The sequence below is a fragment of the Cricetulus griseus genome, chromosome 8 (genome assembly GCF_003668045.3).
Source record: "Cricetulus griseus strain 17A/GY chromosome 8, alternate assembly CriGri-PICRH-1.0, whole genome shotgun sequence".
Taxonomy (NCBI): domain Eukaryota; kingdom Metazoa; phylum Chordata; class Mammalia; order Rodentia; family Cricetidae; genus Cricetulus; species Cricetulus griseus.
Window position 1 is genome coordinate 91488978 of NC_048601.1, and position 17322 is coordinate 91506299.

Here is a 17322-nt window from a genome sequence, read left to right on the forward strand (position 1 = left end):
TTTGGATCCCAGTATCCATGTGAAAACTTGGGTGTGGTACCACAATCACAAATCAGGTTCTTTGGGGGACCCTATCTCAGAAACAAGATGGAGTGGGATTGAGAAAGACAAGTGAAGTCAACCTCTGGTTTTCATACACCTGTCCACAGGTCCACATGCCCCAGCACACAGACACGCATGCACCCATATGACCTTGTTCATACAATACACACACCAGAAACAATGCAATGTTAACAGTTTGGAAGATGACCTTCCCCTCTCTAGTACAAGCACTGCCTCTAGAGCAGCCCTATCTTTTCCCTTCAGCATATTACATCATTCCTGTCAGGGGAGACTGCCAGCCCTCCATGCTAGAGACTGATACCAGGAACACTATTGAGCAATTCACAGCTTAATGGTTTTCAAAGTTACTTATAATTCCTGATCTGAGTTGAATAGTAGCATAGACTTTTTTCACTATACAGGAATGGTCTGGGAAATAGTTGTCTCTATTATTACTGCCTCCTTTTGCTCACTAACAGATAAAGAATAGAGGCTGTACCCCTGAAAACACTGTACAACCATGCATGGATTTCTATGCAGAAGTCATTTCTCCTTGATAAGATCAGTCTCGAAATGTCCTCATTCATACCCTCTAAAAACAGTGGTAGCCACCTATGTCAGAAGCATGCCATAACCAGAGACTCAAAGGCTGTGGCACCAACAAGCTAGGTGCAGGGAGTGAAGAACAGTCAGCCTCTGAACCTTCATAGACTTTTCTCAGTGGGATCCTTAAGGAATCCAGATTTCTAAAGGCCAAGTTAATTATGTTCTTCGATTAGCTGCTGACATTCATTTTAACATTTCCTCTAGTCATCAGCGTGGCCACACACATGACCATTTGAAGGGGAAAGACTAAAATTACTGAGTACCCACTACATGCTAGGTATTTTGCAACCTATTTTATTCATTCCCTAATTTGCAACAGTTTGGCAAGGTCAGCATTACAAGTTGATTTTTCAGGATATGAAACTTAGGAAGAAACACTGTGTGTTCACCTCAGACACCACTGGGAAGGAATAAAGCTTTGATGTAACTCTAAAGCGCCTATTATTTCCCCTGTCCCGTGTTTCTTTGGTAGGAGCTGTGCTCCTGCCTCAATCCTCTTTAATACAACACCAGGGTGGGGGTGGGGGTGGGGGGTGCTTCAAGCAACCAAGGAGCTTGAGCTTCAGTGCTGGCGGACACAAGGCCATCAGCACACATGAAGCAGGACAGTGAGATGGAGATTTCAGCATTAATACAAGATTCTCAAAAGAATTTTTTTCTTTTTTCTTTTTTCTTTTTGCAGACATTACAAATGATGAAAGGACAGGTTAAAATCAACAACAACAAACTTCAAACCTATAGGCTCTTTCTGTGCCTAGGCACTAGATAAAGTCTCTACTGAGAATTAAAATCCCAAGCTGTACACCATGTAAGTTTGAGAATTAGATTTATATTATATCATCCAGGAACTACCCACCCAAGAAATTAATCTGAAATGGTTGGCGATTCCCTTGGTGCACTTAACAAGTTAAGTACAAACTCTAATAAAGTTACGTGGAATTTCCATGGGAAAAGAAACACATGAACTATGTAAAAGAAGATGCCACACAGTGGGGTTGCAGAGCTTCAAGGACTAACTTAAGGGGAAGTTAGAGCCTAGATAAGGTATTTGAATAAATTACACAGGACATAGCATAAATAAATGTGCAGAAAATTAGAAAGAGGTTAAAAGATTTGGAATATACCACAAGGGGTTTATTCAGCAGCATTTCAGAAACTAAAGTACAGAGAAAGGAAAACATGAAAGAGATCACCATCTGAGGAGAGACAAAAGATGGGTTAAAATCCCAATAAATCTTCCCCAGGATAAGTGAAAGGAAATATCTGAACACATCCTCAAAAAATTGCAGACCACCAAGATTAATTCTAAAACATACTGCAAAAGAAAAAAGATAGAAAGCCAATGGTGGTGGAGAGATTAAAAAGTGGAAAACCAATTTAAATGACTACGGATTTCTCAAATCAACAATGGAAGTTGGAAGTTAAGGGAAAAGTAGTTTCCAACAATTGAGAGAAAGTAACTGCAGGTGTGGAACATTGTGCCCGCTGAAGTGTCTTTAAAGAGTCATGGTGAAATAAAGACTTTTTCTAAAAAGGACCAAGAGAGAGCCATTGCAATCCCCTGTAAAACACTGCTAGAGGATGAACTGGAGAGAAGGAACCTGAATCCAGGCAGAAGGGGTACACTGAAAGATAGTGAATTACAAAAATGGTGACAATGGGAAATATAAATGCATGATTTTTGAAATACAAAGATGCTGATATCTTGACTGGGAGAATAAGCAAAATGTCTAGACAGAATCATTGCAGTATCCATATTCAAATATCCTTACTTTGTTCTGTTCAGAAAATAGAAAATGCAGTACCCAAATTAGTAGAGAAAATAATATAATAGAGCTTGATCTATTAATGAAAGATAGGAAAAGGGGGACATTAATTAAGACACAGTAAACAGAATAAAGTTAGGTGGTGTAAATTTATCTCTGTAATCATAATCATTATCCTCTAGATTTCCTGGTTCATAGTGCTTTTAATTTACAGTTCTAAAATAGCAACCTTGAGTTGCAACAGATCCAGCTAGGGCTTGTGAAGGTTGAAAGTAAAGGGATGGAATAAATAGGTATGCAGTAGTTTTCAAGGCTGTCTGTGTATTAGTGTCTGCACGCTCGCCTTTCAAGCAAGGTGCACATCATGTGTGATGGTGAGAGCAGAGCTCTCTAATTCCAAGGCCTCCATCTCACCAGCTCTATGCTGCTCTCCCTTAACATGGTGCATGAAATGACTCAGTTGAAAATCCCTGTAGGTAAAAAGCATAGTACACCAGAGACTAGGCGCCTGTGGAATGCTCAGCCCTAAATGGAATGTCTATACTGCACTCCTCCTCCCTCAGGGATCCTCTGAAGGTATCATTGCAGAAGAGGGTGCAGAAAAACTGTGGGAGCCTGAGTCAGTTATGACAAGAAACAGCAACTTCTGGACACAGAAGGGCAGCTGCACATATGAACATGCAGGCGCATGCCCCACGCAAACTCAAGCCAAACCAAATCCCAGCATGGAGAGGGGAGGTGCCCATGAAGGTCCATCCTTCACCAAGGAGCTAGCTATTGGCAACTGAGAGCTGCCGGGAGAGGGAGAGTCGGTTTCCTTTGAGAGTGTTGTCACTGAAAGATTGACCACACTCCAGTGTAAATCCACACAGCCATGAGCATATGGGCAGCATAAGTTTGAGTTCATGGGTGGAAAAAGAAGAGGGCATGAAGTTGGGTGGGTAGTAAAGGGGAGCTGGGGTGCTGAGTGTGGCCAAAACTCATTTTATGAAAATCTTAAAGAACTAATTTTTTAAAAGTGTGACACAAAGAACATTGGTATGCAGGCCTACTGGCCTGGTTTGTGGTTCCAGCTTCAGCAATGACTGTCCTAGTTAGCCTTCACTGCTAACTTGAAAAAAACAAAGTCTACCTAGGGCAGTGATTCTCAAGCCTGCTAATGTTTCGACCCTTAAATACAGCTCCTTATGTTGTGGTGACCCCCTCCATAAAATTATTTCATTGCTACTTCCTAGCTATAATTTTGCTACTGTTATGAATCATAATGTAAATATCTGACTTACAGGCTGTCTGATAGGTGACCCTCAAAGGGTTTGCAACCCACAGGTTGAGAACCACTGACATAGAGGTCATCCTAATCTAGAGACCACCTGAGAAGGGAGTCAGATTGATCTGTGGAGAACTGTCTTGATTGTTAATGGATGTCGGAGATCCCAGTCCACTGTGGGTGGCACCATTCTCTGTGTAGATGATCTTGACCTTCATGAGAAAGCTAAGCAAACATGAGAGCCAGGAAGCAGCATTCCTCAATGGTTCCAATTCAAGTTCCTACTTGAGTGCCTGCCCTGATTTCCCTCCACGATAGACTATAACTCTAAGCTGAAATAAACCCATTCCCCCCAAAAGCTGTTTTTCGTTCAGAGCGTTCTACATCACAGCAATAGGAGGAAACTAGAACACTGACCAGTAGTTGTGTCTTGTCTCATTTAATCTCTTGGTGCCTCAGTTTCCTCATCTATTAAATGTATCCATAAATACCTGACCCTTGTGGCTTGAGTGAAGGTTAAGGAGTAAATAAAGGGCCATCTGTACTAGTTTTTCATCAGACGTTAGCTTCCTCATACTTTATTTCTTCCCACAAAAACTCATAGAACTTATAACTTCAGAAAGCAAACACCTATTTAGATTTTCAAGTTAGGATCCTTTTTCTTATAAGGAGTTAATTAGCCATGAAATTAAATATTTATGATTTCACACAACAAATACATTGATAATATTAGAATATGGAAGTACCTAGTCTAGAAATTCAAAACATTCTTAATGTCTTTACAGCTGATGTTTCTCAACTGGGAACATCTTGAAATTACAAGTTATAATTATCTAAAGGGAAGAGTATGCCTTGAGGTCAATTAGGGAAATCATATGTGGTTGGATATTTATATTCAGGTATAGGTGCTGACTACTGGGTGAGGGGCTTGCTTGTGAGAGCCTTGATACTTGGAGCATTTCTTCCTTGTTCTGAGATCATTAGTCCTGCTGTTATTCCCACTGGGAGGGACCAAGTATCTGCTTGCTTGGAACTTGGGAGTGTCCCAGGAAACACAACTTAGTTGGTGCTAAACTTCAGATTTTTCTGGGGAAAAACAGTGGTTGATCACCGCACACGCCAAATATCCCAGAACCCTTCTGTCAGCATCCACCACGACTGCTGGGGTCATTTGTGAAAACCCTGCTCTGCCAAGTGTCAATTTTTTTGCTGCTGTGCTGGAAGGCACACTTGGGGTTTGATGGTCACCAGGGGTTCCACCTGTGAAGCCGCTTTCTGAAGTCTGTGTGGGGAAGAGAAGAGAAATGACTCCTCTCCCACACTTCATCACCTATGCCCTGGGCAGAATACTCTATCACAATAGAAAACCTTTCAAAAGCCTGGTTTGGACCAGTGAGATGGCTCGGGAAGTAAAGGCCAAAGGCATTCGCTGCCAAGCCCAGTGACTTGAGCTCAGTCTTGGAACTCACATGGTAGAAGGAGAGCACTGACTACTGCAAGTTGTCCTTTGATTTCCACATTTGTGTGTGTGAGCATGCCTGTGTACACACACACACACACACACACACACACACACACAACACACACACACACACACACACAGAGAGAGAGAGAGAGAGAGAGAGAGAGAGAGAGAGAGAGAGAGAGAGAGAGATGATATTTTAGCTTTAAGTACTTAACTCTTCTCACTTTGTTGCCCCAAACAAGACCTTTATTTTTAGGGCCTGAGTAGGATTACTAGCAGCAAGTAATGATCAGATGCCATCCTCTCTCTTCATGGTTCTTTTTCTCTCATCCCACTTGACATGTATATTCACTCAGACAATAGGAGCTCATCCTGAGATGAATGGCCAACCCTCACTTCCCTACATTGTGAGGCTAGAGTCCTGGTTAGGGCTTGCTGACTTACTTGTAAAGCTTGTTTCTATGAGTTAGTGTAATAAATAATGACCTTGACATTCCTCAAATTAAAGATTAACATGAGCATCTGCCAAACACCAAATCCAATTCACCTAACACTCCCCACTCCACATACCCATAGCCTCTTGCTTTGTGCTTCTATTTAAATATATCTGCTGTGATCTGTCTTGAACACATCATCTAAGTATGTATCTATCTTCTTTATAAATTGATAACGTGTTTAAGTGCAAGGGGACCATCTCCCTTACATTGTATCCCCCTAGAACCTGTGAGAGTACTGGCCACAGGGAGTACTCTGTGAATGTTTCCAAAATTGATAACATCCTTGGGACTCAAGAACTGAGAGATCACAGAGTCCCATTCTAACCTGGTCAATACTCCACCCTGTTGGGCAGAAGACTACATGGTGGATGTTCTGCTGGCATTGTTTATTCTTGCATTAAATTACACAGACCAGCTCATTTAGTAGGTAGCTCTGCTTTAGAAGACTTGGCACTGATATAAAGGATTTGTGTATTAGAATAAATAAAAATCCAATTATCCCAGGTGACCTTTAATTGAAAAATCATTTGAATGATGCTATTCTCTCACAGAGCCTTTGTGGAGTGATCAGTCAGGCTTGGCATGTGTTCTGGCCTCACTGTGATCATTCCCAGTCCTCATATTGATTCCAGGCTGAATGAGCCCTCACTGAGCATCTACTATGTCAGGGAAGAAGATGAGTGTCTGCACACACAGACGCTGTTCCCATAATGCACAGACTTTCAGTTTTGCAGCATGAGATTGAGCTTAACTTAATAGCTGTTGCTTAGTGCAAAAAAAATGAGCCTGGATGACACATAGGATTAATTATAAGTTATCCCACTTTAATTTTTAAAAGGAAAGGTTTCTGTGTGATGTCTCACTGTGCTAATTGTTCTAATAAGCAGAAGAAAAGGCAATAATTTTAGTTGTGACAGTATCATAATCCTCCTGCCCAGAACTATGATAGAAGAATATTCCCCTGAAATGTCTCACTTAAAGCACCATTTTCTTTTATAATAATAGAAAGAGTGTTTTTTAGTTGTGATGGCATTGTGGCTGATTCTAGTGGTTTCCCTGGAGGAGCAAGAAATTCTTTTCTATTGTGTATATGGGAATAAGAAACTATACATGCTTAATGTTTGTGTATTAGAAAGAAAGAGGAGGAATAATTAGCTGCCAACAGACTCACTTCCCTGGCATTAGTGGTCCATATAGAAGCTGTGCATGGCTGCATCTTGAAACAGGTACACCGATATCTTTATTTCACTGATGAAACACTTGTGCCAAAGCAGAGCTGATCCCCCCCACATACTTTTTTGTTTTTGTTTTTGTTTTTGTTTTTGTTTTTGAGACAGAGTTTCTCTGTGGTTTTGGAGGCTGTGCTGGAACTCACTCTAGGCTGGCCTCAGACTCACAGAGATCTGCCTGCTTCTGCCTCCCGAGTGCTGGGATTAAAGGTGTGTGCCATCACCACCTGGCCTTCCCCCCCCCCTTTTATATGTTCCTTTATCCTGATCTAAGGCAGAGGGAAAGAAACTGGAAGATAGTAAGGCCTCTAAAGCATTGTAAAAGAAATAGAGTGCCTACCTTCCTGCATTAGGCAGTGGAACTAACTGTCCATTTATTCTATGAAATTCTCAGATAATATCAAGGTTCATTTCTGAATGAGAAGTCTAGCCCGGAGTTGGCTGAAGAAAGAATATCGGCATAGGGTCCTACTGTTGGAAAGTCAATGCCTGAAGAAAATAGGTTACGGTGTGGGACTTGGTTAGTCAACTTAATAGAAGGTTCTAGACTCAGCTGGCAGAGGAGCCTCTGACCATACTCATGGAGAGCCATTTGGTTATGCCCCCTGTGGCTGGTGTCATCCTCCGGATGGGATCCTGACCTATCCAAATAGAGAAAAAGAACTGGGCAGTGCCAAGCATTCTTCTCGACTGTGGACTTGGCATGACCAGCTGCAGACTTCGCTTCCCCACCACCATGGGGGGCTTTAACTTAACTTTGAGTTGTAGGTTAAAATAAACCTTTCCCCCCATAAGTTGCTTCTGAAGATCTATTTTAATCACAGCAATAAGAGAAGAAACTATGCCCTCCTTTTTATTCTGTGTGGCATTTGCTGCTGCCTTCGAAGCCTCAGTTCACATTTCACCTGCCCTAAGAAGTCTGTCCTGCCTCCTCTGTTCCCCCCAACCTGAGGTGGCTACCCTTCCCCACTCTAATAAGCCTAGGTGCCTAATTCCTACTAGAAGGGAGGAGCTATCTCTGTCCCTGATTTATTTGTGCAGTGTCAGGCAGATGACCTAGTACCTCTAAGCCTACTCTGAAGATGGCCAGCAGTCTGAAAATGTTTGAGAAATATCACTACAGGGATCTTTTGAAATGTAGTTTTCAGTTATTAAAGTTTATCATCATTATATGCCAATGGCCATGTCTGAGGAGCAACAGGTAGTAATTGAAGTTCAAGGTGTCAGCCCACCAGGAGGAAACTCTCTGATGGGTCAATCTTGCTTAAGTAAGGCTACGAGACTACAGACCCTAGAATGTCTTTTGCTTCTGCTGTGCCTTTACATGTTTGCTACTACAACATCTCTCTGGTATCCAGCATGGCATAAGTGGATGTGGGGAGACCCCCATTGCCTGTAATGTAGTGTGTTTATCTCACGAATACATCCCATTCTACTGGGCATTTTTATGTGTGGATTGTCAAGAAGGTGACTCCCTCCTTAAGCTGTACTGTCTAATTGATGATAATAGTAATGATAGCTTATACAGAGTTTTGATGAATAAAAATAAATACCAGAATATGTTACATAGCTAAAGCCTATGGATTCCACTTAAGGAGCTGCTTTAGACCACAGCTCAGGTTAATGATTAAGGAAAACATTTGAATCCAGGAGCCAGGCTGGAATTCTCCTAATGCTGAAAGGATGCAGTTGTGGGTTTTGTTGTGCACCATTAGCTGAAACAAAGCTTCCAAAAAAGCTTCAGGTTAGACAAGATGCCTTGCTAATAGTTTTAAGATAAATAACCCCAGAAAACAACTTAAGTTCACAAGGGTACACAGCTGTGTTGTCTAATTCATTAGGCTAGCATCAAAAATATAAAACAGCTTGATTATTGCTAGCCTTCTTTGCTAGGTCTGGTTGATAATCAAAGGTGATGATTAACTCCTTACATGCATTCCTTACCTCAACTTTCTGATACAAGAAACTACTGACGTATGCCCCCTGAGGATTCAAAGTTCAACAGCCTGACTGTTTTTCTATGTTTAAAAGTTTAGGTTTTCAAAGACTTCCTTAAAATTCCTTATAAGATTACCTTTCAAGGTAGACAACTAAGTGATTGATTTTTGTTGGTAGCCTGCCAACAAAAGAGCTGGGTGAGAAAAATGCTCTTGCTTGCTCATGATCTAGGTGTATCGCATGTGGGCTGCTGGGATGACTCTGTTTTTAATCTTGTAAGGGAGATGAAAAACATGTTCTTACCTACAATCATTCACTTGAGAAATGGAATGTAACCCCTTTGTGACTCTGTATTGCCTGAAAGATTCTGCAGGGTATATAAGCTGTAGAAAAACATGAAAAGATGGAGAATGGAGAATAAAGAAAGAAACCATCAAGAGGGTATGCAAATGTCCTTTTCCCTAACACCCTCAGATAAAAAAGTCCAGTATGTGCCAATGCTGTGGATTTTCCCTTTGAGCCCTGTCCTGTCTAGCTAGCCCCAAGGTGGTGATAATTATATATCATAAAAGCAATTCTTGTTTACTAGGAATTGATGACCCAACTCATCAAAACACCATCCTTACCTACCCCATTTCTATTAGTCACTTCTAACTTATCTTGAATATTGATCCCTGGGAATTATTATCTCCATCTCATGAGTGAGAACTCAGAAGTATTATGACTTTGAAAGTCAGAGAGTCTGACAAGTCATTGGACCTGGACCACAGAGGTTAGGGAATGGCAAGGTTCAGTCTCTTTCTAGTAAGATGTGATGAAGGACTGGGTATGAGTGAAGCATGGACTACGTGAAAATTAGGTTTGGTGGGACAAGAAGTTGACATTCTCCATTAAAATGAAGTTCCTGGATTATCTTTCAATGGCTCATGCATATTATTCCTATTTTATTTACCTTGTGACACATTCTCAGCATATCTGTGTTGCCAGATGGCTCTGAGTCAACACTCTTTACATAATACTGACTTTAGTAAACAAAATTCCCAAATGTAATCGGTTAGTACCAAACACTCATGTTATACAATGGTAAATTGTGACTTCATCAACCTTTATAGGATTTTAAAAACAACTTCCTTGTATATCAGTATTTAAAGGAACAAAGAAAAATAATGGGTAGCAGAACAATTTTTATCAAGGGGACTTGTAAATAGCATCACTGGCTTCACTGGCTGGGGAAATATGAAAATTATTTATGTACAGAAAATACTGTTTGGGGGCTGGAGAGATGGCTCAGAGGTTAAGAGCACTGACTGCTCTTCCAGAGGTCCTGAGTTCAATTCCCAGCAACTACATGGTGGCTCATCCATTATGAGACCTGGTACCCTCTTCTGGTGTGCAGATATACATGGAAGCAGAATGTTGTATACATAATAAATAAATAAAATCTTTTAAAAGAGAAAATACTGTTTGTACTAGAATATTCCCAAAGTCATAACTGACAGTCTTATGTCATATGTCACACATTCCAGTCACTGATGGATTAATTGGACAATGACTCTATAGGGACATCATTTTATTTTTTATAGCTATCTTCTGTATTGGCAAAATGACAAAAATCACCTAAAAATGTTTGTTTTCTTTATATTTGTTTCTTTCATTAAACATCATTACTGGGTATTTGCTAGCAATTTAAAGATGTCACATATGATTTACAAGGTAGAACAAAACACCACTGTGCGATGAGGAAGGCCCATTTCCTTTGATTAAGAGTACATTTAGGAATTGAATAATACTAATTTTAAACTAAGTCCATGCAAATCATTGCTTGAAGGAGGAAGCCGAATGACGTTTTAGCTAAGTTAATTAATATGCCCAAATTGTGTGAGCTGCTCATCCTGCCCAGTGTGATTATTACTCGTAGTCCAAGAGTGACCTCATTTCGTGCATAGACTTTAGCTGTTTGATGTGATGTGTTAGCCACCAGCAACATATGCCTATTGAAATGAATTTAAATCACGTGGAATGGAAAACTCCACTCCTTATTTACTTTAGTCACATCAGGTGTTCAGTCAGCCACTCGTGACTGCTATATTAGATACAGGGGTTTGAGACATCTTCACACAGTTTTGAGACAAGTTCTTCCAAGGACAGCAGAGTCATTCACTCTTCATGGCCATTGCTTTAGTATTGGTGAAACAAACACCGAGTTTGTTACTTAAGACTAATTAGAATTTAATAAATAACCCAATTCTTTTATTGTGGTAACAGATTATTCACTAAAGAGAATGCACTTTTGAATGCATGATACTTTATTTAAACACATATATGTACAATGACAAGAAGGGACATGGTGCGAATTCAGCCCGGTGGCTGCATGCGTTGGTGGGGACAGGCAGACAGGTATCACAGGATGAGATGAGATGTGGGTGGAAAATAGGAAGAGTCAGGAGAGTGAGTTTCATTTCCCATCACCACATGGAAGGGTCTTCAAGCCTGTAAAACACAAAGAAGCAAATCATGGAAGAGCCACTGCCCAGATCCCGGGTATTGCAAGAGTGAGACACTTAGTCCTGAGCTGCATGGTGATCAGAAGCTGTTGTGAAGCCTCCTGTTGGCGCTGTAAATAAGAAGCCGCACGGAACAGCAGCATATTGAGAACCCAGTTCATCAGCTTTTGCCCACAGGAACTGGAGTCTCTCTAAGAGAGTACTTAGAAGGCTCTGTACATATCAAAGGAGATGAGGGACTCCACCGTACTTCTGAAGATCAAAACTGCAGGAATCACATGAAATTATAACAAGAAAGCTAGTGTTACTCAACTCCAAGTATGCTTCCGTTGTTTTCCAGCAAGCCTTTTTGTATGTAGTGAGATGCTATTTATTAGGCTATAAAGGGCCCCTTTTAATAAAACAGCATTCACAGGCAACTCCAAGGCTATCAACTTCTGTCTCCTTCTAATTGCACATGATTGAGTCTGTCAGTCAGGGTGCAATTAACTTTATTTCCTGCACTAACTGTGTTATTTCAGTCTACAAAACAAAGCAGGCAGCGGAGTTCTAAGTAGGTCTGGATCACTATTTCCAAATCCTAAGTACACAGATTACTAAGCTTTTGTGGTTCCAAATATCCCATGCATATCAACGAGACACGAAAATATGCTTATTGTTCAGTATCAAAAACAGTGTGTATGGTGAGTCCTTAGATTTGGGCAGATACCTGTCTCAAGACCTATGCATACTCCAAGAAAGATTCCAGGCTACAGATAAGCACCTAAGGATACTACATTATCCCACGGTCCTTTGAATAAAATGTATCACTATATTGAACAAAAATACATCAGAAAGTAGCTAGGAGCACCTTATTTATCTCCAGTTTGGGGTAAATCTAGGGAAGGCAGAGTCAAACACATGAGGGACATAGCCTCTAGGACTTTTGGGCGTGCCACCTAGTGTAAAAAACTAGATTATCCAGCCCAAATGGATGATTGGTCATTTCGGTTCAGTGCTGTGGGCTTGCTCTGTGCTCCCTTAACTCTAATAAGGCAAGGCATTCTGTAGATTATGATTTCAAGCTAAAAGTCACTCACATTTAGGAAGGAGCACCAAATAACATTCATTAGAAAACAATGTGCCCTGGAAGTTGAGATTTGCCAGTGAATGTGTGAAAATCTATGATTTCTATATGATTTTCCATCCCATCTCTGCGCCAATCCCTCCTCTCTGAATTCTTGCATCCTAATGTTCACATGGACTCCCAACTTTCCCCAGCTCACCACCCCTGGCATCTTAAGCTCATCTCCATCCCAAGCCTTGTCTTACCTTGTTCTGGGGACATTTTCTGTGCTTTCTTTCATTAAGAGGTCTGAAATCAGTGTCTCAGGGCTAGATCTCTTGCCATATCTGAAACAATAAAATAAATCAGAGTTTCATAAGGTAAGCTTAGGGAAGCCATAGAGACCATGAGGAGAGAGGAAGGGAGTGTCCCACTAAACTCAAGCGTTACTTCTAGCTGTCCATTTGCTCATAAGTACTCTCAGGGTATGAAGCATGTCATCAGCAACTTTGACATGACAATATATACATACACATGTACACTTACTCTTATGCATATGCATACATACGCAAGCTGGTGAGAAGGAGAAGTGCTTGCCATACCCATGCAAGCCTGACGATCAGAGTTCAATCCCCAGAACCCAAAGAGAAAATAGAGAACCAACTCTGGAAAATTACCTTTTGACTTCCACATGCAGGTATCTGCATGCATACACCAACACAAATTTTCTCTCTTTCTTCCCAAACAAATACAATTTAAAAGTTATATATATTTAATTTTCTGAAGTACTTCATAGATATTTTATTGATGAGCTTACACTATGATTACAGCATCTACTCCCTTTCTTTTTCTCCTACAAACTCTCCCATGTACCCTTCCCCAGCATGATTTCAAATTCATGGACGTTCTTTCTCTAATTGTTATTACATGTGTGTGGGGGGGTATATTCCTAAATATATAAACACAACTATAAATATACAACGAGATAAGTTTATATGATGTTCCTTGTATGTAAGAGAGAGAATTTTTTACAGCTTTGTGAAACTAAAAAACAAATGTTTCCATAATGAGTTGATTGCCTGTAGTTCTCGTGATTCACAACAGTTTACATCTTAACAAGGAGATAATATGACATCACAGAAACAGTCCTGGGGGGACACCCAGAATAATCATGGTTGAAGCACACCGGTGTCTTTGAATCTATTTGCACATTTGAAAAACTAAAATCAAGTCACGAGCCCAGGTTAAATCTGTGTCTGTGGAGAAGGAATGCAAAGCAATGTCGGGGAGACACAGCCGTGCACAAACGCCAGTGGCCGCTGCCCAGGTTCATCGGTCCTTACGTCTCCATCTTTACTGCTATCTCACAGCTTCATCACCACAGCTCTGCCATTGCGTCTCCATCACCCCGCTCCTTCCTTACAGCTCCCAGCATACCCTGATCTTACATTCCCCACCCACCCCTGTCTGTTGGAGGCACTAATGCCTTCCCTGAGGTATGAAGAAGTCTTACGGGCCCACAAAAAATATTTCTGTGGGTCATTGTCCCCTGCCTTTAGTAGGATATGGTAAGGACAATATATGAATGTGAGGTGACATTTATCTGTAAGGGTAAAACAGATTGCCTGCTTCAGAAAACTGCTAAAGGGCTTGACAAGTTGATAGCAAATTACATGACTTTCCCCTTTCTTAGAAAAGGCATGGGGCACCAGCAACCAATCCATTTCCAAATGAACACTTTGCCTGGCCGGGACTGATTAACAAATAGGTACAATAGCTGGGCAAAGCTGATAGATGTTCTAAGTGCTGACCTAGGGCAACTAAATCCAAACGCTTTGGCGGGGCTTCTTATTGCTCCTTTGCTGAAACTCAAAGGAGAGATTAGCCTGGAGGTGGTGGTGGCTTGCGCCTGGTTATTCTGCCCTTCAGTTAGTTAGTTGACCTTGCTAATCTTCACACTTGGAGCAGCCAACCTGAATTCATTCACCCTCATCATGCTTCATTGAGTGAAAGGGCTACAGCCCTTTCCTCCTATTTCCTCATCAAAATCTACCACTGTTGTGGCAGCTTCTGCCTGGTCACAGACTTGCAGGGTGGACAGACTTGGGGCTCTTTCTTCTCTAATTAATTCTAGATTATCAGTCATCTCTGTAATAAGCAAGCTTCTAAAGATTGCTGTCTAAGGCAAAGAGTCTCAAACATGGAGTTGCATTAAAGTCACCTGGGCTGCCTTTGAGGACACTAGAAAGCCCTGATCACACCTCAGAGGGCTTGATTTAGTTGGTGGGAATAGAGGTCAAGTCATTCTGTTTTAAAGTTCTCCATGTGGTTGTCAGGACCAAGAAACACCAATCAAGGGATACACTTCTCAACCTCTGTAACACTAACACTTGCAGAAAAATGATTGTTTACTGGGGGTGGGGCAGAGGGTGGGGCAGGGGTGGGGAGGTGGGCTGTGCATTCAACAGGATGTCAGCTCCACACTAGATACCAGTAGCACTCAATTCTGGTAATGCCAACCAAACAGTGTCTCCCAACATTGCCCAGTGTCCTCGGGAGCATAAAATCCCTCCCCCAAGCTGGAAACCACTGTTTTAAGGAACCATATAAACAAGATGTAATAGATCCATAGACTAACATAAGAAATCCCTCTTGCAGAAGCAATGAATCAGCAGCATGTACAGCAACAGGAAAACAGCTACAAACAGGACTGGTGAGAGGAAGGAAGAGAATAATTACAGATAAAACAGCCACCAATGACATGGTAAATATCAAAGGCGGGGACTCTGCCTGGGAATCTTTGGTGGGAAGTCAAGGAGTGCACGATGGAGCTTCTAGTGGTTTCTAGGGAGTGCAGCGTGTTACCAAGACGATAGAGGAAACAGCCTTAAGGACCAGCTGATTCCCATCAAAGATGATTCTCTTCCCATGACAGGCAAGCCCCTCTGCCTATTTCTTCCCTTAAAGATAGTAGAAATTTCATGGAATGTGATGGTGTGGCCCCAGCCAAGAAAACTCAGTAGAGGGTTTCAATTCCATAACCCTAAGAAAGCTTTCTTGAAATGCCCTTAGTTTTATGATCTGCAAAGTAGAGACAGTTAAACTCACTTCAAAGTTTTGAGAAAGACTGAAGGAGATGACTGGGAAAACATGAAATGAGATCATTGTATGCAGTGTGGCAAAGCTATATAGCAGCAATATTTGCCAAAAAATTAGTTCTATATGATGCTTCCAAATAAAGTTTTTTTTGTTTTTTGTTTTTGTTTTTTTGTTTTTTTTAGAAAACATGGTATCATTTCAATTGGGTATTTTTTTTCTTTGAGCTATATAGAATTAAAAAAAAAAGTTGAAGCCATTGACTTTCTAGAAAGTCTATTGTGCTCAAAGACACAATTGCTTTTTCTAGTCAAAATTATCAGATTTTCAAAGATTATGAGCCAGTATTACTTGTGACTCTGTCTACACTGAGATTGTTTCCCCCAGAAGGCTTCTGGAATGTCACATACCTTCCTGATGAAATTAAGAGTAGGCAACTATTTTAGAAGCATAACCCCCTTTTGTATCCCATCTTACAGTCTTCTGGGTGGTGAACAGTTTGACCTCCCTCTGGTAATGTACCACACATAATTGAAACATGCTAAGTATAGAACATTAGTGTTTCCAGGGGGCTTGCCCATACAGTTCTTAAGGTTCTCAGTAATTAAAATGTGTTGTTAAATGATTCAGAACTAATTCTGTTCACTGATTTTGCAAACAGTCCCATATTGTCTTTAAAGCAGCCTGGGTTTGATTTGTTTTGCCTGACTTTGATGCTGAGAGAAATAGCAAACCCTTCTCTTTGACTTTCTGGGCATTAAAGATAAAGTTCACCATCTCTTGGGTCCTAGGCAGTCAGAGATGTATCCAACAGGATTACTAATGAGAAGTCTTTTGCTTTGTTTTGCTTCTTCTTAATAAGGCAAAAATCCAAGTACTTTTTTTTTCAGAACTCAGTTGCTATAAAATAGGAAAAGTCGGATTTTAAAGGCCATCTAGGAATTATGATGTGTGAGGTTGAGATGGTTCTGTTCGGTTTTTTGTCCAAATGCTGCCACTCAGTTTGCCTTGGGCAGGTTGGAAGGTCTCACCATCTTTTTGACAGCTGGACTGCATCTTTGGTGTTTTGGGTGATGGTTGTTTACTCTAGGTCAGGTTCCCTCTTCTCCCTATGCAACTAACCAGCTGCACCCCTGCTCCTGTTGCAGGCTCTGTCCCAAGGAAGGTGCTAATAGGTCCCCAATTGATGTAAAGGGGAAAAAAGCCAGGAGCGGTGGGTGGTGGGTGGGAGGCAAACACACAGCCCAGAGGCACTGAATCTTGGGCTCAGGACTTGGAGAGCAACTGTAGTGGCAAAGAGAAAGTGCCCAGTTTGTGTAGTGTGTTCCCTGCACACACATTTATCTAGAGCTGAATTTATGACTGATACTGTCCTACCCCGGGACAGAATAAGGAAAAAAGATATCGTCCGCCATCTCCAAAGTCCCCAGATGTACAGTTGTTCCGGAGCCCCAGATAGCTGCACTAGGATGCACCCACCTCTGCCTGGTGATCAGATTGATGTAGTGTCGTAGAGCCGAGTAGTATCTGGCCATGTCCTCCGCTGGTGCATCCTCGCCGGGATTGTCAGGCTTGGAGGGGTATCCCTCAGCCAGCACGCCCAGACACACGAGCAGGGACAGAGCGAGGGTCAGTCCACACAGCCCCATTCGCTTGCTACCTAGCATCTGTGGGTACAAAAGGCTCAGACTTGGGGATGCCGAGGATGTTTGCCTGCCCAGGATGTTTGCCCGTGTCCCAATTCCCGTTACTACTCTCGCCCCTTATCTGTTTCCATCCCAGACCCCAGAAAAGAATGGCCACATTTCTCCTCTCGTTCCTAATTCACCCTTGGAGGAACAAACTTTCTTCTGGGTCACTTTTGATC

The 17322-nt window shown here is 41.5% G+C and overlaps 1 protein-coding gene across 1 annotated transcript; it reads right to left on the bottom strand.

Moving 5' to 3' along the window:
• Window positions 1–11275: 11275 nt before the first annotated feature.
• Npy (neuropeptide Y) lies at window positions 11276–17122 on the bottom strand. The gene is made up of 3 exons (XM_035448484.1): window positions 16935–17122; window positions 12626–12706; window positions 11276–11300 (listed from the first exon to the last, which is right to left on the bottom strand). Exons 1-3 carry the CDS (start codon window positions 17120–17122, stop codon window positions 11276–11278), a joined length of 294 nt encoding a protein of 97 aa, XP_035304375.1.
• Window positions 17123–17322: the final 200 nt, after the last annotated feature.